This window comes from Lissotriton vulgaris, chromosome 7, assembly GCF_964263255.1.
Source record: "Lissotriton vulgaris chromosome 7, aLisVul1.2, whole genome shotgun sequence".
Taxonomy (NCBI): Eukaryota; Metazoa; Chordata; class Amphibia; order Caudata; family Salamandridae; genus Lissotriton; species Lissotriton vulgaris.
This window is the reverse complement of record NC_141695.1, coordinates 551,437,968-551,462,548: the sequence shown is the minus strand read 5'-3', so window position 1 is coordinate 551,462,548 and position 24,581 is coordinate 551,437,968. Positions and strand designations below refer to the sequence as shown.

At 49.9% G+C, this 24,581-nt stretch overlaps 1 protein-coding gene across 7 annotated transcripts in view; it reads right to left on the bottom strand.

Moving 5' to 3' along the window:
• Positions 1 to 24,581, bottom strand: part of MYH10 (myosin heavy chain 10) — a 1,221,191-nt gene that overhangs the window by 571,394 nt on the left and 625,216 nt on the right. For all 7 annotated transcript variants that reach the window (XM_086930637.1, XM_086930640.1, XM_086930641.1 and 4 more), the window contains 2 exons: positions 19,075 to 19,183; positions 18,813 to 18,944 (listed from right to left, as the gene is read on the bottom strand). In XM_086930637.1, coding sequence (XP_086786763.1) covers positions 18,813 to 18,944; positions 19,075 to 19,183 — 241 coding nt within the window. The remainder of the gene's footprint in view (positions 1 to 18,812; positions 18,945 to 19,074; positions 19,184 to 24,581) is intronic.

The following is a 24,581-nucleotide window of genomic DNA, read 5'->3' as shown; positions in this document are numbered from 1 at the left end:
CATGCACCTGTACCCACACCACTGGCATAGTGCACTGTGCTATAGGGGTGACTGATATATGCAAGGGCAGTGGTTGTGTGGCCATGGCACACAGGGATGTGTGCCATGTCAACTTTTCACTTTGTTCTGCACGAAGACATGCAGCCTGCAAAGGTAGTGTGTAAGTGTGTCAGGGTACAGGACCTCTAAGGCTGGCTCAATAAGTGCTGCTGCCCTTAGAGGCCTTCCCTGGGCACAGTGGCCTTGGTACCCATAGTACCTTTCACAAGGGACTGACATGTGGCCAGAGATGCAAATTGGGGTACAAGGTACAGTTTGGGGAAAGAACACAGGCCCTGGGAACCTGATTGGCAGGCACCCAGGGCACATCAAGTCAAAGTGCATCAGCAGTCTGGAAAAAAGTGTGTGTGTGTGTGAGTGGGGGGGTTACTGCAACAGAAACCCAGCTTCCTATATACACCACTTGGATGTGGAAGCAAAGCTCCTAGGATTTAGCTCAGGGCAAAGGGGGATCTAAGATAGCCCCCAAAGTGCACCCACAGCGGCACGGGGGGCATAGGGGGTGCACAGGTGCAGGGTGCTGAATCGATGTCTGGAGCCCTGTTGGTTTCAACAGGGAAGGTCCGGCCAGAACAAACACTGCAGTCTTGGGCACTGGTTGGAGAGGTAAGTTGGGATGTCGCGGGATGCCAGGACACCATCGGTTGAGCCATCCATGGCCGTGGGGCATTGGGTGCAGGGGTGTATTTTAGCATCTGGTTTTGCCGCGATCGGGGGGATCCCCCAGGTAGGGGCTGAAGGCATCGTCGGGAGACTTGAAGTAGGTCAGGGATCACCAGATCCCAGGTCAGGATCGCCGGGGAGACCTCATCGTGGTGTTGGGCCACTCGTACTCTGGCTGTGGGCTTCGGGTGCAGAGTGGTGCAGACTCGCAGATTTGACTAGATCCAGAGTCTGCTGGTGAACAAATCCAGTGCTCAGGGAGACAGTCTTTTTAGTGAAGGCAGGGTAGGTCCTCCATGTTCTGGGGGGCTGCTGGCTGCAAGATGCACCAGGATTCTGCTGGAGCAGGCCGAGGTCGGGACAGGTCGGTAGGGATGGGGCCAGGTCACTTGGTGTCCTCCTCTTCTTCCTCCAGTTGCTGGAAGCAGCAAATGACTGGGTTAGCTCAAAAAAGCAGCAAGCCTTTGAAGCTTCACCTTCATGGGCCCTGTTCATTCAGGGGGAGGAGGCTTGGCACCTCTGCCCAGGATCCAGAATGTGCTTTGTTTCAGGACCCCGAGAGCGGGAGGCTCTCGACCCAGGGGTCCAGAAACATGCACTGTGCATTATGGTGCTGTGGAGTTCGTAATGACTAACTCCCAGACCACCTTTTTGTTACGCGACTTACAAGGGGCATTTTAATCACCATGAAAGCTTGCAGAAAACGAAGCTAGTAATCAGAGACTTTCCTCGCAAATACAACATATCAGATATCATCGATTTTAATTTGGATTTAGGTGTTGCTTATGTGGACAAAATTGCAATTTCTTCATAAAATTAATAAGAACTAAGCCAACCTACTGACAAGAGATCAAAACAACCCTGAAGAATTAATAAGTTGCCACTTAAGAATGGAAACTTTGTTTCGACTAAGCACAGAAAAATCATAAGGCGGTTAAATCCTAGAAAAGTTCAAATAAATGAAACGACAAATTGAATCCACATACAAGAGAAATATGAGCTGGGCATTTCAGAACCAATGCTAAAAGAATCTGTGACGGAGTACTGAGGAAGGCGCAAGCCGAAATGCGCATAAACCGCCAGTTTCATCACTTCAAAGGAATAAAACGAATGTGTATTGACATTAAGAGAGATGTTTAAGGATAAAATACATTTAGGAATGTATCAATCAATGTATGATGAAATATGAGAGAAATAATTGATATCTAAAGGATATTTATGAAGACAACTTGTTTTTTATATAAAGAAAAATGTTGTTGATCAGAACAGTTATCAGTCTGCAAGGAAATTGTTTAATGTTTTTATACTTATTGAAAAAATCAATGAAATTGTGTATATTGAGAAAATTTTTTAATCTAACCAAAAAAAAGGAAAAATAAAAATATTTTTGATACAAGGTTGTCCTGTGGAGGAAATTATATATAATATATTATATAATATTATATATATATATATATATATATATATATATATATATATATATATATATATATATATATATATATATATATATATATATATATATATATATATATATGGTCATCTTGAGAAAGTACACAATATAGAACATGTTTAAGAAAAGTTTACTTACTATAAAATGTGCCTATGTTATGTTGTGATCCACTTTGCCAAGTGATTCCATCCAAAAAATAACTCCCAGACGACATACTCATTTTTTTTTTTTTTTAATATATTTTTATTGCAGGAATCAGTAAATCGTTACATATTCGACCAGCAGTATAGATCCAACAAAATCAATGAAATGCAACCCTCCGTCCCCCAGCAGTATGTACCCTTACACAGCCATTCAGCCCACAACCCTACGGTCGGGCGGCGAAATTCAATGGGGGCTCAGCAGGAAGGCGAAGCTGGTCCGGATGATCCACTGTCCGTCATCTGCTTTTCCAAACAAGCCTACAAAACCCAGAAAGAAAACCCCACCCTCAAAACACTATGAACCAAATTACCCCCTACCCAACCCCGCCATCAGTGCACGGTAACAACCGCATTAGGATCTGTGAGAGGACCCATGAGGAAAGTAACAGAGCTGTAAAGTGCAATCGTCTATCGGGACTCGGGGCGAGCTGCTTCCTCATTTTCGGAGTCGCTGGGGGCGCAATAATCCCTGAGGGCCTGTACTAATGTCTCCCATTCTAGCGCTGCCTCCTGTGCCTTCTCGTTATGCTGCCTCCTAGCATGCTGGTATCTCAGTGTGCTTTCCCCCGCTGCCCACTTCAAGAGTTCGCTGTGCCACCGGCTCCCTGTCGGACCAGCCTGTGCCTTCCAGTTCCTGGTCACCTCTCGTTTAGCAAGGAGAAGCCCCAAATCGATGAATTTGCTGGAAATTTTGTTTTTGGGGGTATGTGGAAACCAGTGTAGGAGTCCCACTGCCGCATCAACCGATAAGGATCTCCCTGTCACCTCCTCCAGGGTCTTCCCCACTTCCATCCAGTAGGAGGACAATCCCGGGCAGGACCACAACATGTGGAGAAGGTCTGCCTCCGGCGCCGGGCATCTGGGGCAGTCCGCCGAGCCCGTAGCAAAATATCGTTGGATTTTCGCCGGGGTCAGATATGCCCTATGGAGCACGTAGTAGTGGACCAATTGAAAGCGGGAGTGGCGTGTGCCCTTCCAGGCTCGCCGCACCAGCTGGGACCAGGTCGTCTCCGGGATCTCCTTGCCTATGTCCTCCTCCCAACGGGTTCTCAGAGTAGTGAGGGGGGCCAGCCCCTCATTGATCAGTCTACCGTAGAGGCAAGTGACCGCCTTCACCGTACCCGCTGACATCATAACGTATTGGCACACCGGAGATATAGGGGGTTCCTCTTGCCCGCATTTCCAGTGCGCCTGGATCGCTCGGACCAGGGCCGAGTGCAATAGAAAGTCGCCGCGAGGAACCTCGAAGCGATCAATGAGCTCCTGAAAGGGCAAGAGCGCCCCGTCCTCGTAGAGGTCACCTACCAATTGTAAGCCTGCGTCCTCCCAGTTTGTCAACCGTGACCAATCACCGCCATGGGGCAAGGCCGTCAGCATCCCCAAAGGTAGTTCGGGCGCATACGGTATTCTCAGGTGGCCCCGGGCGTGAGCTCGGTTCCAACATAGGCGAATGGTCTTCTCCTCTAGCGACAAGTCCTGTAAGGCCAAACGTTGTCGCAGCGCTATGAAGGAGAGAACATGCCTGGCCATACCCGTACTTCTCCTGTCTTCTGGGCCCCGGAATTCTCGGGCGATCTCCTGGGTGAAGGTCTGGAGCTGCGCCGCTAAGTAGTACTTTTCAAAGTCCGGCACCGCAAGCCCACCCTCGGCTTTCGGCCTCATCAGGGTCCTGAGGGCCACCCTTCGGCGGCCCGAGCCCCAGAGGAATCCGACTATCATTGATCGTAATAGTCTAAACGTGGCCGGTGGGACCCAGATCGGTAGCGCCCGGAAATAATACAGCAACCGGGGAAGCGCTACCATTTTGAGCAGAGCGATCCGCCCTGCCACCGAGAGTGGTAGTGTAGCCCAGAAGTCCATACTGCCCCGTAGTGCTCGGGTGCCGCGGGCAATGTTCCCATCCAGGAGGTCAGATGGTTCATGGTAGACGTACACCCCCAGGTACTTAAAGCAGTCAGGTTCCCATGTAATCTCTCTACTGAGAGCAGGGCTAGGGGTGCCTTTGCGAACCGGGAAAAGACAGGTCTTAGCCCAATTCACCCGGAGGCCCGAGACCTCCCCAAACGTCGTGAGCGCCGTCGCAGCTCCATGCAGGGCCGCAATCGGGTCCTCAAGGAAGAGCAACAGGTCGTCGGCATACAGCGAAATGTAGTGTGGGCCCGAAGGTGTCCACAAGCCATTATAATGGGCTCCCGATCGGAGGTGCAGCGCGAGTGGCTCCACCGCCAGCGCAAAGAGAAGCGGGGATAACGAACAACCCTGTCTCGTGCCTCTCTCCACCGGGTATTGTGAGGAGATCAGCGGGCCCGCCCGAACCCTGGCCGATGCAGAGGCATACAGGACCGTGGTCCATCTGATGAAACCCTCGCCAAGGCCGAACCTCCGCAACACAGTGCTCAGGTAGTCCCATTCCAAAAGCCTTCTCTAAGTCTACCGATAGGACCACCGGGCATGGGGCATCCACGAGCGGTTCTCCCAGCAAGCGGAACAACCTGCGGATGTTCATGGTCGTGTTTCGCCTGGGGATGAATCCAGCCTGGTCTTCATGTACCAGAGAACTCATGTGACCCAGCAGCCTCGAAGCCAAGATGCTGCTCAGTATTTTATAGTCAACCGTCAACATTGATAAGGGACGGTAAGACCCCGGATCGGACGAGTCCCTTCCCGGCTTGAGGAGGGGAACCACTAAGGCCTCGCACATCGAGCCTGGGAGCCGACCAAGCCTCTTCGCCTCTCTATATACTATTAATAACCTTGGGGCTAGGAGATCAGCATAAGCTGCATAAAATTCCACAGGAAGGCCGTCTAGGCCCGGGGTCTTATTCCTCGCCATCCTTTTAATGGCGCTGCGGATCTCTCCCAGTTCTATGTCGGACCCCAGGGCCTTCGCCACATCCTGCTCCACTGTTTGGAGCTCCAGGGGCCGTAGATAATTATCAAGCAGGTCAGGGTCTCTGACAGAGCGACTGCGGTACAGACGTTCGTAGTAGTGCAGGTAGCAGCTCAGAATCTCAGGCTGAGTGTGTACCGCGGTCCCATCCGCCATGCGCATGGACGTCGTCAATGAGGACTGGCGCGTAGGGTTGGCTAGCCATGCCAGCAACGCGCTCGACCTATCCCCCTCTGCGAGGGACCTAACCGTGTAGGCCTTGTAGTCGAAACAGCGCAGCCGTTCGACCTCCACCGCCACCTTCGCCTCCGCCGTGCGTTCCTGAAGTTCAGGGCGCCCGGGGCGGCGGAGTTCCAACTCGCGGAGTTTCCGATCAGCTGTATCTAAGTCGGCAAGGATAATTCGCCTCATGCCGACCTTCTTGGAAATACAGTATCCCCTCACCACCACCTTAAAAGCGTCCCATTCTAGCGCTCTCGAGCTCGCGGTGCCCCCGTTGGACGCGAAGTACTCCGAGATCTTATCTCCTAGGTCCGCTTTGAAAACGCTGTCTTCAAGGATCTCGGGACGCAACTTCCAGGTGGGCACCGCAGGCACCCCAGGAAACCAACGAAGGTCCAGCAGGAGGGGGTTATGATCTGAGATGGTCCTGGCCAAATATTCAGACCGGACCGCCGCTGAAACCAGTTCAGCCGAGCCAAGAAATCCGTCCAGTCTAACGTGTAACTCATGTAGGCCCGAGAAGTAGGAATAGTCCCTAGTTGCGGGGTGTTGCGCCCTCCAAATATCTGTTAGACCCCAGTGTGTCTGCCAGTCCCTGCGACCTTTAGCCACACGGCGAACCGGAGAGTCAGGGAGGGGCGGATGCGAGCGGTCAGTTTCCACATCCACTACTGAATTGAAATCTCCACCGAGCAGGAGGGGCCCGGAGAAGAAGTGGGCCAACGAACCCGATAACCTGGAAAGGAAGGCAATCTGGTCCGTATTGGGAGCGTACACACAGCAAACGTTTAGGTCCCTCCCTCCCAAAGTGCCCAAAATGGCCACATAACGCCCCTCTGGATCTACCATTGTTTTCGTGACCTGGAAGGGAACCCCAGCTCTAATCCAAATCAGCGCCCCCCTGGCATACGCGGAGTACGAAGTGCAAAAGACCTGCCCCCTCCACCTACGCTGTAGCGCCGCCCCTTCCGCCTTGTTCAGATGGGTCTCCTGCAGCAGCGCCATTTGTACCCCTCTACGCACTAAATAAGCGTGGACTTTGTGACGCCTAGACATGGTGTGGAGCCCCCGCACGTTCCAAGTAATGCATTTCACTTTAGCAACATCAGCCATTGTCCCATATCGTTCGTGCAAAGTCTCCCCATCCGGGTCCCAACAAAGAAAGAGCATCAATCATCCTAGCACTGATGGCGGCCATTTTCCCCAACCAAAACTTAACAACCCCAGTTCGATCCAAACCCCCATCCACCCTCCCCAGAACAGGACCCAAATAGTACCATCTAGTTCCCATCCAAACCATACCCTCCAAAAACCCCCTGTCCCGACTAATCCTGCGGTCGCCACCGTAGGAAGGCCTTAAGGGCCAGGTGCGGGCCGGGCGTTGGCAGTGGGCCCTCGATGCCCCGGCTACCAGGACTAAAGCAAGCCCAAAACAGTACTAGAAACCCTCGGGGCAAAAGCAAGGCACCCCACCTCCCCTTCCCCGGAGTCAGCATCAATCGTCGGCACCCGCCACCCCCGTTTCGGGCCCCCACCCAAATGGATGTAGCTCACCCCGTTAACCCTGTCCATCCAGAAGGTCCTCCACCGATTTCGGTGTGATCACCGGTGTGTGGACGCTATCAGTCACCGATTCCTCGGAGTCCGTCGGTACCCCCTCGTCACCAGGGTCCGCTTCCTCTTCGATGGCACCGTCTCGTGAGCCAGACAGCGCAGATAACACCTCCAGCACTCCCTTCCGCTCCGTCGATGTCTCCGCAGTTGAGGGTCCGCCTGAACGGCCACGGCGACTCCGAATCCTCTTGGACCGCCGTCTCTGCTCCGGCTCCGCCGCCAGCTGAGATGAGGAGCTAAAGCCATCCTTCCCGGCTCTATAGAGTTCAAGCCAGTTACAGACATCCTCCGGGGTATCAAAGAATTGAGTCTTGTCATCGACAATTATGCGGAGCCTTGCAGGAAATAGGAGCGAGTATTGGATGCCCTCGCTCCGGAGCTCGCGCTTGACCGCCAAGAATAAAAAACCGCCTGCGTTGGGTTTCATAGGTGTAATCCGGGAAGATGTTCACCTGGCTGTTCGCCACTTTGAATGGGCCATTATGTCTGGCGGCATTGAGGATGAGGTCCCTGTCCCGAAAGTGCAATAACCGTGCCACCACCGGTCGCGGGGCACGTCCCTGTTGTGGTGGCCTCGCTGGGACTCTATGAGCTCGCTCCAGGGTGTAGAAGGAGGATAGACCCTCCGGGGCCACCGTGTCTCGGAGCCAGGCTTCCAAGTATGCCACCATGTTGCCATCCTCAATCTTCTCCGGCAGGCCCACCACACGAATGTTGTTTCGCCTGTTACGGCCTTCCGCATCTTCCGCTCGCTGCTCCAGGGCAGTAATCCGGGACAGGGCATCCTTCATAGTCGCGGCCAAGGTTCGCTGCGCCGGCTCCAAGGTTTTCACCGAGCTCTCTACTTCCTTGACTCTATCCGAAAGCTTGCCGTGATCCGCTCTAAGGAGGCCTAGGCTCGTCGCCACCTGGGCAATGTCCTGCTGGAGGGCCGAGCGTGTGGTCGCAATCGCCTCCAAGACGCGGTCAAATTGCTGCTGCATTGGTGCACCACCAGAACTCTCCGGGTCTCCACGGTCCTCTTTGTCCGGGGTCTCCGAGTCTGAGGCAGCTGGGGTAGTCCCCTTGGCTCCCCTTGGCTTCCCCATGTCGCCGGAGGCACACAGTGTGGATCCAGGGATAGGCGCCACCGAGTGCGGGCGTCGGCTATGTCTCTCCCGGTTGCTGGTCTTCGGGTCGAGCGCCGGTGATCCCCGTCTCCAGGGCCTGTTGGACCTTCTCAGCTTCGGCTCGCGCCACCACCACGTCGTCTGAGGGCACCGAGGAGGAGGCGGAGACAATCGGCGCCAGGTCGGGCAGGCCCGTTTGGCTGATGAGGTCCCGGAATGAGGGTCACCAACTCCACCGGATACTCTGTGGCGCCAAGGGGTTGTGCCTACCATGGGAGTGGGTCGGTCAGGGAGATGCTGCCAAGTGCGGTGTAGGGAGTGGGCGCTACGGTCAGGGCCTCCAGGCGTCCGCGTGCCGGGTTCCGCTATAGCGAGGGCATCCGACCATCCAGGTGCGATCTCCGTTGCCAGAGTCCAATCAGACCGATATCCAGACCCTCATATCACATGGAGGCGGAAGGGTGGAGGGTGCGCCGCTGCTAGTGATGCTCCTCCAGTCTAATGGTCCCGGCCAAGGGGACAATGAAGTCCGGGCGCCATGTTGGGTCGCACTCCGCGGTTCCACAAACTTCGATTTTCCGTCGGGTCACCACACGTTCGGACTGCGCCAAGTGCCCCGGCAGGTCCCCGTCGGGCCGATCAACAGTTTGCGGGGGTTAGGGTGCCCCACGGCCTCCGATTTACAGGATAATCCCGGGCTCAGTCCCGGAGCCGAGCTCTCAGGCGACCATCGCCATCGGCGCCCAAGCCACGCCCCCCCAGACGACATACTCATTATGTCTTTACTGCACTTACAATGTCCTGGAATTGACTTAAGACACAATAGGAGTCCAAGGCTCATGTACCTGTACCCTCACCACTGGTATAGTGCACCCAGCTAGAGGGGTGGCGTACCTATGCCAAAGGCAGTGGATTGTAGGCATGGTACACAGGGATGTGTGCCATGTCGACTCTTCACCTTGCTCTGCACAAAAACACGCAGCCTGCCATGGGGGGGGGGGGGTGTTTGTACCTTTTACAAGGACTTACATGTGGCAAGAGAGTTGACAACTGAGTGTGAAACAGTACAGTTTTAGGGAAAGACATAGGCACTGGGTACCTGCTTGGCAGGAACCCAGGGCACACTTAGTCAAAGAGCAACAACATCAGGCAAAAAGTGGGTGGCAACCATGGAAAACGGAGCACTTCCCTACAGCAAGCCAGATGGGTGCCTTACACCGGTGTAACAGGGAAGAAGCGGCTTTGCCATTGCTTTCACTGGCAAAGTCGGGATAGCAGTGCACAACTGCACTGCCAGTCTGTAGTGGCTGGCTGGGGGGCTCGTTTTACTTGTGGGACATCCGGGTGGCACAAAAAGGGCAGAAAGCCCTGGGGTACCCTCTCTACCTTTCTAACTTGTCTTATGGCTGACAGGGACATTGTCGGCATCGCTAAGTAAGCATGAGCTCTGATGCAATGATGCTGCTTTTGCGCACATTACTACAGGACTATTTTTTCAAGACTATGTTTAAGCATTTCACATGAGAACCGTCTACTTTGTGCGTTTTCTGCCTGTTCCTGGAGTTTAGTCTGAACACTGTGAGCAACGTCGATAAACAATGCACCTTGTTATTCAGTTCTGGTCAGTCTCTAACACCTAGACAAAACATGCTAGCACAGCTCTTGCTGCGGAAAACTCGTGCTTTGATATTAAGGGAAGGTATGTTTGGTTAACACACACTTGGAGAGGGACCTTTCCAGGGAGAAGAGCCATGCGGTTCCTATGATGTAGATATGCCATCTAGGCCCTAAGGTATGAGGTCTACTGACTAAGCCCAGAGATCTTCTATTATTGCAATAATACTTCTTCTTACCAAAGGGAGAGTGGTTAGGCCTTACAGTCCTTTATCCACTGTCTTTATAAAATGACATCTCCCTTTATGATATATGGCCTTGCTGCAATGCTAACTATGTTAGGTTTGTGCATTTTGTGGTTAGTTGGGGCTCATATACTGCGTTATATTGAAATAAACATTGTAAACTATATTCGTGTCTCGGTCAATTCTTATTGTGGGCATGTACGAGTGAGTGAGCGAAAGCGTGTGTCTTGTTACAGCGATTCTTGAGATACAGGAGTGTTGTGTTCTGGGGTGTCTAATCATTTGCATCTTCGTGATTGTATAGGAAAGCGAGTGAGACACTATAGCTAGACGGTCCTGGGATTGTGGGTGCTGAGCTGGTAGGAAGGCATAGCCCCTATGCACTGTGGTCCTGTATTCCTGTGCATGGTTCTGTATATGTGCAGAATCCCGGCAACAAACTTAAATGCCCAGGGTACCAGGAAACCACATACTAGGGTCTTGCAGGCAAGTTAGCCATTTCTAATTGGGGACAGCCAATTAAATATGCACTTTAGGGTCAGGGCATTGGCACTGAGGTCTGGTTAGTAGGCCCTAGTGCACTCTAGGAGTCAAAGAACAAGCAGCATCAGCTGAAAAACTTGGGGTTGACCTTACAAAAAGATGCATTTCTTTACAGCAACATAAGCACATAACATTGCTTTGGGTGTCAGAGACCAGATTCAGAATTGTATCGTGATCGTCAACTGGTACCGGTGGAGACTGTGTCAATGTTGGTAGAGAAGGTATTAGGATGGATCTTGGTGCAGATATGGAAATCACTACAGAGTCCCAAGGTAACAGACGGCATTGGGAACAGACCCTCAGGCAGAAGGCCGACTGGAGACCCCCGTCGACTAGTGAGACCTGAAGCTGCACCAGAGGGAGCTAAACTTACAGCATGGCCCCTTTCAAGGCCACAATTTGCTGTAGGGTCGACAACAGGCCAGGAAACTCAGGCCACGCTGGGACCAAATGTAGGATCATTTTGGCCCTGGGGGACATCATGTGAGTGTGAGGTTAATAGTGTGAGGTTTATCATGATACCCTCATGCTTTCTTGCTAGACTCTAAGTAGCAGAATGGGGCGGAGTCACGCTGGCATTCTTAAGCTAATGAGTAAGCTTTGACTAACCAGAAGACTTTGAGCAGGAAACGGTCTATTTGTTGGAGCAGCCTCGTGACTATGATCAAGCCAGTGACAAGGAATACGAGAGAGGGATTAGTTACTTACCTGTAATCCTAGTTCTCTTCCAGGGGTATCCTCATCAAAGTCATAAGCATTAGAATATTCCCGCCCATGCGCGGGACCCCGGAAACAATATATTATATGTGCCCCACATATACATATACATATATATATAAATATATATATATAAAAATAAGCAATTGCAGCCAAATAAAACAGTAGAGCTGGAATATGCTGTGAAGAATTTCCACCATACATGTGTATTAGCATTAGAAACATGATAAACAACACCAATGCTTGTTTAGAAACTGTTTTAATGCTTAGAAAACAGCAGAAATTCTTATAAGACACTGTAAGCATATACAGCTCCCAGGCTGCATTGCAAATACCCAGTCTAAAAAGACTGAAAAGCTAACCCTGTGGCTGCATGTACCAAAACTGACGCTGTGCCTTTAAGGCACCTCTGCCCCTAGCTTCCCATCATGCCTCAGGGGTTACAGTTAGGTCAGTTGTTCTTTTCGGAGACTGAAAACAACACCATGGTAATAACAGGTTAAAACATCTCCTACTTAATAAACAAAGTCCTTTGCCCGGGGAGGCGGGAGGGTTGCTTATGACTTTGATGAGGATACCCCTGGAAGAGAACTAGGATTACAGGTAAGTAACTAATCCTTCTCTTCCAGGGGATCCTCATCAATAGTCATAAGCATTAGAATAGAGTAGCGAGCCTCACCTCATCCCTGCGGGCAAAGGAATCAACAGGTAACATTCACATTCGTAGGCCCAAAAATAGGCCTTATTCTACCCAAATAGGTTTCTCAAGGAGGCTTGCCCTACTTGAGAATCCGCTCTGGAATCAGACTCTAGGCAATAATGCCTTGTAAAGGTATGGACTGATTTCCATGTCGCAGCCTTGCAAATTTCTGACATGGGAATGTCATGTAAAAATGCTGTTGTGGCTGCCTTCCCTCTAGTGGAATGAGCTTTGGGTGATTGTAACAAAGGTTTGCCAGCCAGCTGGTATGCTAGTTTGATGCATGAGACAATCCATCTGGAGATGGACCTCTTGGCTGCTGCAAACCCGGTCCTCATTGACCCATAATTGACAAAGAGTTGGTCTGTCTTTCTGGTGCCCTTTGTTCTTTCTAGGTAAAACTTTAGCACCCGTTTAAGATCTAACGAGTGCAACGACCTCTCAGCTGGGGTCGATGGGTTAGGAAAGAACGAAGGAAGGGTAATCGTTTGGTTGATATGAAAATCCGATACCACTTTTGGAAGGAAAGAAGGGTGAGCCCTCATTACCACTCTGTTGTGGTGAAACACCGTGTAGGGTTCCTTGGTGCAGAGTGCTTGAATCTCGCTAACCCTGCGAGCAGAGGTTATTGCCACCAAGAAGGCCGCCTTCCAAGTGAGATGCTGCAAGGAGGCCTTGTGTATAGGTTCAAACGGTGCAGACATCAGCCTGGAGAGAACCAGGTTCAACTCCCAGGGAGGAGAAGGATTTCTCACAGGGGGATAGACCTTCTTCAATCCCTGAAGGAAATCCTTAACCACTGGGACCTGAAAAAACGATGTTTGTGTAGGTGATTTTCTGTACGCTACTATGGCAGATAGGTGAACCCTGATAGAAGCGTATTTCAACCCTGATGTCGCTAAGTAAAGGAGGTAAGGGAGGACTACCTCTTCTTGTCCTGTGGTGGGATCAAAGCCATGGTCCCTACACCAAATGAAAAATCTCTTCCACTTGAATGCATAAGACGCCCTAGTGGAAGGCCTCTTTGCCTCTTTTAAAATATTCATACATTCTGGAGGCAGATTTAAGTGTCCGTATTGCAAGACCTCAGGAGCCATGCAGTCAGGTTCAGTGACGGGAGGTTGGGATGCAGGATCCTCCCGTTCATTTTGCTCAACAGGTCTGGTCTGCATGGCAGACGTCTGTGTGGACACAGCGACAGATGTAATAGGTCTGGATACCACCATTGTCGCGGCCAATCCGGAGCAACTAGGATCATGTCCATGCTCGATCTGATGAGCTTGGCCACCACCTTCGGAATCAGAGCCAGAGGAGGAAACGCATAGGCGAACATTCCTGTCCACTCCAGCAGGAGAGCGTTCCCTTGCGTCCCTGGTCGGTGGAACCTGGACGCGAAGGCGTGGCATTTGGCGTTTTCGTCGTCCGCGAATAAATCTATGTCTGGACGGCCCCAGCAACGGAAGAGATCTTCGACTACTTCGTCGTTTAGCACCCAGTCTGGCTGATCTTCGAAGTGCCTGCTGAGTGCGTCCGCCTTTGTGTTCAGCTCGCCTGGAAGGTGTACTGCCACCACCGACAGTCCCCGAGCCAGAAGCCAGTGCCATATGGCTTGGGCCTCCTGAGACAGAGGGCGAGACCGTGTTCCTCCCTGCTTGTTCAGATAGAACATTGTTGTAGTGTTGTCCGTCTGAACCAAGATCTTGTCCGTTGTGATTGCTGGAAGGAACGCTTTGAGCGCCAGATGAACTGCTCGAAGTTCCAGCATGTTGATATGGTATGTCTGAAGGTTGGTCGACCAGCGACCCTGAATCTGAAGACGACCCATGTGAGCACCCCAACCTTCCAGAGATGCGTCCGTTACCACAGACATCGAAGGAAGAGGCTGCTGAAACGGGACTCCCTGCAAGACATTCCGAGGGCGAGTCCACCACTGTATTGAGGACAGTGCTGCTTGAGATAAGATGATTCGATCCTCCCAATCTCCAGTCGCTTGGTCCCACTGGTCTTCCACAGACTCTTGAAGAGGACGCATCCTCAACCTGGCGTTTGGAATTAGGAAGATGCAGGACGCCATGGAGCCCAGTAGAGACGCTACTTCTCGCACCTTTGGACGAGGAAACTGAAGTAACTTTCTGCATTTCTGCCCCATGGAAGACAGTCTCTCCTGCGAAGGAAACGCTCTTCCTAAATTTGTGTCTAGGACTGCTCCCAGATAGTGGATGGTTTGCGTGGGATGCAGGACTGACTTTTCTGTGTTCACGTGGAGCCCAAGCCTGTGTAGTTGTTGAAGACACAGACGACAGTCTTTGGTGGCTTGACGAGGGGACTGGCTCTTCAGGAGCCAGTCGTCTAGATATGGGTACACAAAAAGACCTTTTTTGTGCAGACATGCCGCTACCACTGCCATGCATTTGGTGAACACCCTTGGTGCGGATTTCAGACCGAACGGAAGTACTTTGTACTGGTAATGCTTGTTCCCTACCAGAAACCTCAAGTACTTCCGATGACCTGGTGTGATAGGAATGTGGAAGTACGCGTCCTGTAAATCCACCGAACACATCCAATCTCCACTTTGTAGATGAGGACATATCTGATGAAGTGCCAGCATGCGAAACTTCTCTTTGACCACCACTTTGTTGAGGGTCCGAAGATCTAGAATCGGTCTGAACTTGTCCTCTTGGTCTCTTTTGGGGACTAGAAAATACCTTGAGTACACTCCTCTCCCCCTTTGGGATGGGGGTACCTCTTCGATTGCGTTTTTCTGTAAGAGGACGCTCACCTCCCTTTTGAGGAGGTTTAGATGGTACGAGCGAGTCTTTTTTGGAGGAATCGGTTGTGGTCTCGTCCGGAAACGCAGCGCATATCCATTGCGCAGTATATTCAGCACCCACTGATCTTTTGTGATGCTGACCCACTCTTCCAGGTGTTGCGAAGCACTTCCTCCCACTGGAGTGGGTAACGGCGCCAGAGGAAGCCACTGCTCAGGCCTTGCCTCCTCTGGGCGTGGCAGAGGACTGATGATGTCCGCCTCTGCCTCTGCCCGATTTTCCTCCTCTGTATTGTGTCTTCCCTTGTGGCTTGTTCTGAGACCATTGAGGGGTTTGAACCCTCTGTTGGCCTCCCCGGTTCTTGTTGGTCTTGAAGCGTCGTTTGAACGGCTCTTTCTTCTTTTCCAGACCAACCGCCTTCACCGTGTCCAATTCGGTTTTCATGCGGGTCATTTCCTGATCGGCATGCTCCCCAAAGAGTGAAGATCCTGAGAAGGGCAGATTGAGGATGCGTTGCTGGGCATCTGGTTTGAGACCCGTCAACCGCAACCAAGAAGATCTTCTCGCGCAAACCCCATGCGAGTAGGCATGTCCTGCTAGGAGTGCGTTATCTGCGGATGAACTGATCATTTGGTTTGCCACCAAACAGCCCTCCGTCACTGTTTCGTCAAAGTCCTTCTGGTCCTCCTTGGGCAATTTCTCTTTGAATCGTTCCATGGAGTCCCACAGTGCTCTATCATATCTGCCGAGAAGTGCTGAGGCACTAGAGACTTTCAGTGATGAAGCTGCTGTGCTGCACACTCTGCGTCCCCAAGAATCTTGGGTCTTGCTGTCCTTGTCAGGAGGAACTGAAGAAGAGGGTGCGACTGCGTGATTCTTCCTAGCTGAGGCTACGATAACAGAGTCCGCCGCAGGCTCCCCTTTAACAAAGATTGGATCCGAGTCGGCCGGCCTATACTTTTTCTGGATACGTGCCGGAACCGCCCTGATTGCCGCTGGCGTGAGGAAGACCTCCTTGATTGGGTCCATTATCCCTGGAACCAATGGGAGCAAAGGCCTTGAATATGATTTGTGCCGAAGGGTCTCAAAAATTACAGTAGTGGAAACTTCTGGAACAGCCATTTCTATTTGAAGTTTTTGAGCGCCCCTTTGAAGAACGTCCAGGTATGTGTTGACGTCGTCAAGCGGGGAAGCTCTGGAGTGAGGGCTGTCTGCCAGCGTTGGGGAGTAATCCCCTTTAGAAGATCTTGAAGAAGATGAGGAGGAGGTTGATGGTGTTCTCCTTCTCCTGTGGTGAGATTTTTCCTTCCTCACTGGCGATCTTCTCGGTCGGTCTTCCCTTCGAGGAGAACGTGATTCTCTCCGACGCTCCCTTCGTGGAGATCTCGACCTCTCAGTTCGTTTCTCCCTTCTCGGCGTTTGAGATCTGGGATGCTCTCTCCGTGGTGATCGGGAGACCCTGGGGGTATGCGACCTTTCCGCTCTCCTCTCCCGAGAGCGTGATTGGTGCCTGATAGGACTCTGTTTGTCTGCCTCTTCTATCAGTCTCTGAAGGGGTGACCTGTGGTGTGGGCTTACATATCTGTGCAGCCTCTCCGTCGCTCCAGAATCCTTCCACGTGTGCAAAGGAGCATACCATCTTGGCGAGAGTGTTATCTTTCGCTGGGGCAACGGACTTCTACTCCTGGAAGTGGACCTCGATGAGCTAGAGGCCCTTGAGGAGGAATGGTGAGAAGCCGATTGGGTCACCAAAATAGTTGAAGGCACTGAAGGGGATTTTCGTCTCACCGGTGTTGGCGGACGTCTTAGAAGTCTTTCCCTTGACGTTGGACGCCTCTGCGGCGTCGACGGAGTGATAATCTTCGACGTCGAACGCCTCGATGATGACCCGTGTTCTCTCGACATCGACCTGTGATGTCGAGCCGCTGACGGTGTCTTTTCCCTCGACGTCGAACGGCGTCGTCCCGCCTTCGACGGAGGTCTCGACGTCGAACGGCGGTGCCCTGCCGTTAACGGAGGTCTCGACGTCGAGCGGCGTTGCCCTGCCGTCGACGGAGGTCTCGACGTCGAACGGCGTTGCTCTGCCGTCGACGGAGGTCTCGACGTCGACCGACGTTGGTCTGTCGGCGACGGAGATGGCCTTCGACGTCCTGTCGTCGACGAAGCCCTCGATGTCGACCTGGCATGTGGCGACGGCGGAGGATCGGACATCCTCGACGTCGAGCGCCGACACGTCTTCGACGGTGATCCCTTCCTCGACGACGATCGTCCGAGGGGGCTCTTGTTCCTCGACGCCGAGCGCCTCCGTGGAGACTTCGGCGGAGGTGTCACACTCTTCGAAGCCTGTCGACGTTGAGACGACGGCGAGTGTATTCTGTCTCTCGACGCCGACCGTCGCCTGGTTGACGGCGGCGGAGTTGACTTACGTCTTGACGTCGATCTTCTCGTCGACGGAGATCTCGTGGCTTCTCTCGACGCCGATCGTCGCCTAGTTGACGACGGCGGAGCTTTCTTCGTCGTCGGTGATTTTCTTTTCGACGACGATTTCCTCGTCGGCGCCGGTCCCGACGTCGACGGAGCTTTATCTTTCGATTTTTCCATCAGATGTTGTTTTTTCAGCGCCGAGCCCGGCGCTGAGGTCGATGGACGCTCTGACTTGCCTTTGGAGGGAGTTCTGGGTCTCTTTGAACTCTTCCTCTCTGTAGATCTTCCCCTCATGGATCTTTGGGCCAAACCATAGAGCCTGTTCCTCTCCCTGTCTTTTAAAGTTCTGTCAGACAGGTTTTGACAATGAGAACAGTCCTTTGGATCGTGATCTTCTGGCAAGCATAAAATACAGACCTCATGAGAGTCCGTTTTTGCCTTCTTGTGGCCACAAGAAGGGCAATCATCGAATAATGAAGGCATCCTGACAGGAAAACCTCACAAAAATTCGACTGCTAAGCAGTTATTTACTTGACCCTTGATGTAAAAAGTCAAAGTAAATCAAAAAAAATGTTCTTTAGAAGCTTTTCTGACTGAAAAAGGCAGAAAAACTGTGGAGCTGTGTATCCAGGGTCCTTCCTGAAGGAGCCGGAAAGAACAACTGACCTAACTGTAACCCCTGAGGCATGATGGGAAGCTAGGGGCAGAGGTGCCTTAAAGGCACAGCGTCAGTTTTGGTACATGCAGCCACAGGGTTAGCTTTTCAGTCTTTTTAGACTGGGTATTTGCAATGCAGCCTGGGAGCTGTATATGCTTACAGTGTCTTATAAGAATTTCTGCTGTTTTCTAAGCATTAAAACAGTTTCTAAACAAGCATTGGTGTTGTTTATCATGTTTCTAATGCTAATACACATGTATGGTGGAAATTCTTCACAGCATATTCCAGCTCTACTGTTTTATTTGGCTGCAATTGCTTATTTTTATATATATATATTTATATATATATGTATATGTATATGTGGGGCACATATAATATATTGTTTCCGGGGTCCCGCGCATGGGCGGGAATATTCTAATGCTTATGACTTTGATGAGGATCCCCTGGAAGAGAACTATACTTATACAATGACCGCCTAAAAGATATAGGCATACCTTGCTATCGGTAATTAGAGTCTTTAGTACATTGTGTTGTAGGAGCATACATACTTGATTTGCACAAATCGTCTGCCACACTGGAGGACTACATTTGCTACTGATGAATTTAAGTGATGTGTTGAATCTAGCGCCTTTTCCCAAGGATGAGTGAATGCTATTTTAAAGAATACTGCATGGTCTTACATTTTTCACACTACTGATGTGTGTCAGATTTAATTATTTTACTGAAACCATCTTCATCCATATAATTCTCATCATCACAAACATTTGAGTTAGGTTTCTTGCTTAAAGTGCATGTTCTAGCCACAAAGCTCCTAGATGAACCCTTTGTGTGCCCAACATGATTTTACTAGCACAGACCTGTCTTGATGGACCATGGCAATACAGGATGTGCTTCTTATTACAGAAAAATAGCTTGCTCTCGCCGCATACCTGCTGATGTTTCCTCTCCATCTCTACAAGCTCTCCCTCCACCTTTGACTGTTTCTCCTTCACCTTTAGGAGTTCCTCATCTTTGGCCAAGAGTTCTTCCTCCTGTCGAGTCACCTGCAGCAAAGGCTTTACCTACAGAAAAGAAAAGCCACTCCTTAAGATGCATATCTCAAACAATCAAAGCCCACCAGTCTACACTTGTCTTCACCAGCCTGATCAGGGTACGAAGCTCTGTTGGCCACACCAAAAGGGACATACAAACCTTTGTAAAAAGTCTCCACCACTGCCAGTGACGGAGCTTGAGATAAGCTGCGCAGTTCCTCTGCAGGACCTTCAATGCACTAAGCTGCTGTTGCTTCTTAGCAAAGGCTCTAAAAATAAGAAGACAAAAATAAACTTAGTTCTAAAAGGTGATCGGAAGGTTTTGACCAATAGGGTTCCCTCCCTCGCAGCATTTACCAAAATATGTACAAACGCAGAGAAATTAAACCAAAAACACACATACCCTGTCCTAAAAGTGCACTGAATATTTAAAGACATATGATGCATTGCCATATGAATTCTTTTTATTCTTAATTTCACTACAAATGAAACAGATTCCTTTAGCAGACCTCGTCATAAAAGAAGGAATATAAGTTTTATTTTTATTTGATGGGGGTCACTCCTACCCCTGAAACCCTTTGCACGCATGCTGTGTGGTTCTGAGATTCTGGACCCTGCTGTAATACCAGTACCGAGGTCAAACACTCGTGTCACAAAATATCATCGTACCATGACGAATTTGGTATCGGCAGACCGGTAATGATTAGGACATTATCCCTATGCATTTGCGTCGTGATTGAGCAATGCTAACACCCTTAAATCACGGTTTCCATTCCGAACCCTCGGACTCCATTTTGTGGACGGCATCCATCTTATGGCTTGCCCTCATATAAGTCAATCGATTAAGGCCGAGCTTAATCTGAAAGGACACGTCCACCTTAGCTGACTTCCCCATGACCTGGCCAAAGCTGACTCCACTGCCTCCAGCCAAACCTGTTTGGGCATCTCCTCGCCCAGTGGCCGAATAAGATAGCATCAATGCATAACATGCCATAAACCATTCACTACATAAAGGCCATGTTTTCTACACACATACACCTGTCCATGTTCCTGGTTTATGACCAGTTTTACGACAAGGAGGTGCCCTGTTTTATTGGGGTATCATCGATATCTGATGGGAGTTCTGGGCCTGGCTGGGTCATCTGTCACAAACTGGACATCTAAAATATGGGTTGGCCAACATGACTGTGCGTTTTGCTCTATTGTGAAAATATGTCTATGACCGTATTGTAAACTCAAGAATTCTTGCCCGCGGCTGTTATTTCCGTATATAAGGAGAAGGCTGGTTCTGTAAAAACGAACAGTCTCCTGAGAACTTACGACCCGTGCTGTCGTGCTTCTAGGACACATGTTACTTGGTTGCAGCCAATAAAACTCGATCTCTGACTTCAACTAGAAGACTCTTGGTTTCTGTGGTCCGGAACAGGGGGAACTCAGAGGTCTTCGGGTGTTATCCCCTGGCACCACCGGGTTCCTAAAAACCCGGCACCTCAGTTGGCGCCCAACTCGGGGCAGTATCAAGCGGTGACGGTCCAAGCCAGATGTTCGTGAGGAGCTTCGTGTGAAAATTCCAGAGGACGGCCAGCCACTTCAGCGACTCCTGTATGTCGACGTGGTTCCGAAGGTCTTTGCTGCGAGGTTCCCCGCGTCCCGACGGCTACGAAGGACTGCTGCCCTGACTATCGCCCTGTTTTGGACCCAGTGATCCTTGGTAGAGCGAAACGATAGACGAGTCTTCTAGTGACGTCACCGATCTTCAATACTTCAGTTAAGTATAAGTAGAGCGTCTCCTAGTCCTTAGTTTGGTTCTTAGTCTTTGGTATCCTTGAGGTACACCTTGTTTGGAACTTGCAAGCGACAAAACCGAGGGATTCGTGTATTCACGAGAATAGCATAATTAGATAATCCCTTGAAGTTTGAAGCTAGACTAGTGAGCGAAGATGCCTGGTCTTAGCAGACTTGGAAACTTGTTTTGTCTTGGTTGTGGTAAGGACTCCCGATTAGAGGTTTCGTGTCCGGTTCCTCCGATTGGAACTCCAACATATGAGTTATATATAAAGGCCTTATCACATATAATGAGGTATGGATAAAGTACACCAGGAAAGATGGTGTTTTAAAATGGCCCCAATATGGTAGTTTTGAGTCAGAAGTTTTAGACAACCTCGAGGTCAAACTGTTTAAGAAGAAAGCCCGGCCGGCGATGTTTGACTCTTTTCGCTTGTGGCGCAAAGAAGCCAAACAGAAAGAAATGAAATTAGCTAAGAAAAATAAAAGAGGTATGTCGATGGTGCAAGCTGCCATCGCATACAGGGATAATGAGGAAGAGCAGGAAAGTGAACAAATGCTCAGAAGCAAGAGACTAGCAGTAGATAAATGCTACCCGATGTTGCCCCATGAAGGACAAGACTCAAAGGGAATATCTGAGAAAGATCCATTAATGTCCCATTTATTGAATTCACCACCCCCATACACATCAAGTATTACTGGACCCCCGAAACGTTTTGTTATACCGCGCCCCGGCGCACGAAATGAAGCTCTTGCACAAGCACCAGCTCCTCTTCAGCTGGTTCCTACTTCTCCGGTGCAGCCTTCTCAAGGGCCGCCGCCTTTGCTACATACTCCGTCTACTTCTCCTACAACTTTGCCTACCGCTCCACCTGTTTATCCTGATACTACTTCTGCTATTGCCTCGACTTCCTCTTTACGTCAGCCTGTCTTTTCTGGCGCATCTGCCTCTCCGCAAGCTTCTCCTTCTGTTCGACAGAGAGTAGCAAGTACTGTCACTGGTCTGTTCTCACCTTTCTTTGGGTCGCCTAAAACGACCCCTAAAACAGGACGTAGACAGTTGCGTAGTCAACTGCCTGATTATGAGGAAAGAGAAGTGCTGAATGAGTTAGCACGCAAATGGGTTACTGACACGGTTAGATATGATGTTCAGTCTGTTATGGAAGTTTTCCGACAATGGGATGCACCCACTCAGAGATATGTATTCGAGGAAATGTGTGTATATCTTTGCGAAGATTTGGAGAAAAATGATCCCAAACGCAAAATGCAGGAATTATTCCGTATGCGATTCAAATTCTATGAAGGCATGATTGTAGGTGCCGATGTTGAAAGAGCAATAGATTTGTTGTTATCTTATAGGAGTAAGGGAAACGTGTCTAGATCACTATATGAGGATGACATGTCAGGAAGGAAAAAGGCGCGACAGTACCCTATGAGAGAAGTTCCTCCAGTTTGGAGGGAAGGTGATGCGAATGCGCATCCACCCGTTCCACCGCATTTCCAGCGTGTATGGGTACATGTCCCCTGGAAAAGATCTGAAGTATTAGCACTCAAGCAGACATTACCTGATCCTCGCAAAAATCCAGCAGGATATTATAAGGAGTTATCACAGACTGCCAGCTCGTGTATAATGAATTTAGAGGATGTAGACATGTTGTTTGGGAATGTTGTTCCACAGCCCTTGTGGAGTAAGATTCGTCATGCAGATCATGATCAAGAACTAGGTGACACGTGGGCTAATATTACTGCTGCAGATACTAGACAAGTTGGTGGTTCTAAACCTGAGCCTTTAATAGCTGAACTTCCTGGTAGAATTATCACGTACATGAAGACCTTAATGCCTGAATTGCGTGTCAATTGGGATAAGTTGTCTGCGTGCAAGCAAAAAAAAGATGAGAATGCGTCCGACTTTTTCACGAGATTTGAAGATACTTTCGTCGATCATAGTGGTCAGGATATGGCTACCGAAGGTGGTCAAAGATTGTTTGTAGACAAATTCGTACATAATTTGCTTCCTGAACTGTGCAATAAATTGAAAGATTCAGAGAGTGCTTGGGCTGTTTCCACGTCAGCGCAGATTTTAGCCACAGCCCAGTACTACGAAAATAGGCGCAAAGACGAGCTAGATAAGGCAGACAAAAAGACTAAAGACTTAAAAACTAAAGTTCTTCTCCAGCAAGCCTATCCGCCTCGCACTCCTAGTCAGCCCAATTATCAGCAACCACAGCAGTATTCGAGAAACCCGCAAGTAAACGAGTTTTTCCCATCAGCGTTTGCCATATGGCCCGAATCAGTGTGCCTATTGCAAAGAAGAGGGTCATTTTAAAAATAATTGTCCAGCTCTAGCGCGACGTCTAAATGGTGTGTCCGGTGCAAGAGGTAGAGGTGTTCAACAGGCTCCTAGGGGTAGGGGCCGTGGAAATTTCCCCCAGAACACCACTTCTCTCCCGCCTCAGAATTCTATGAATAGCTTTGATCAACAGAATAATGCATCTTCTAGGTCAGCTCAGTACTATGCTGATGACTATTACGCAGAAAACGAGAATGAGGGTAATAATTGCTAGGACAGCCATAGACAAAGAGAGGGAGTTGTTTCAGTTCCAGTAGATCAGAATGGACCTTATGTCGAGGTGATTACATCAGGAGTGTCAGAGCCATTTCTGCTGGATACTGGTGCTACAAAAAGTTTGATTATGCACTCAAAACTTCCTGGCGCACCTTTGTCTGGCGAAATGAATGTTTCAGTAGGTTTTTCTGGCGCCCCGGTTAGAAACCCGATCTCTAGTCCTATGCCCCTTTCTGTTGGCCCATGCGAATTAGAAGCACCCCTCATTCTTACAACAGGTTGTGGCGAAAATTTGTTAGGTTTGGATTTGCTAAAGAGATTATATGCTACTTTGTACTGTTCTCCTTCTGGAGTACAACTTACACTTGGTAAGAAAGTGATTTCTCCAATGTATATGGCAAAGGAGAATATTCCAATTGAATTGTCATCTCTTCCAGATATAGTTTGAGCTAGTGGTTCTAATGATGTAGCTCTTTTGGAGATAGCACCGTATATCATCACATTGAAAGCCTATGTTAGGTTGCCACGTATTCCACAATACAAGATCTCTAGCGAATGTGAGAAAGCATTGTTGACGATTATTTACGATCTGATCGAGAAAGATGTCATTGAGGAGACAACAGGCAACATTTGTAACAGTCCTATTTTGACTGTCTTAAAACGTACTGATCCTTCACAGCCCCCTGTGTACAGATTTGTGATTGATCTCAGAGAAGTGAATAAGATCGTTGTACCACAGTTTCCAGTTGTCCCCGACATTACTGCCTTATTGACAATGGTTCTAGCTTCAGCCACTTGGTTTTCGGTGATTGACCTGAAGAACGCTTTCTTCAGCATCCCGATTGCTGAGGAGAGCAGAGATATTTTTGGCTTCAATTTAGGAGGACGAAGCTTCCGCTTCAAACGCGCTCCTCAGGGCTACTGTGAGAGTCCATCGATATTCAGTCAGGCTCTGAAAACACAACTTGATACGATTGTTTTACCTGATGGCGCGACTCTGATTCAGTATGTAGACGATCTGCTGATCGCTGCAGATACTGAAGAAATTTGCAAACAAGCCACATTGTCGTTGTTGCGTCACTTGTGTGACATGAAGCACAAAGTCTTTCTTTCAAAACTGCAATTTTGTCGACAAGAAGTGACCTACCTAGGTCACATCTTATCGAAGGAGGGGAGGAGACTGACCCCAGACAGAATACAGGCAATTGCAAGATTGAGTGCCCCAAGGACACAAAGAGAAGTGCGTGCCTTCTTGGGCATTACATCGTACTGTAGACAATGGATACCGAACTTCTCCCTATTGGCTAAACCTTTGC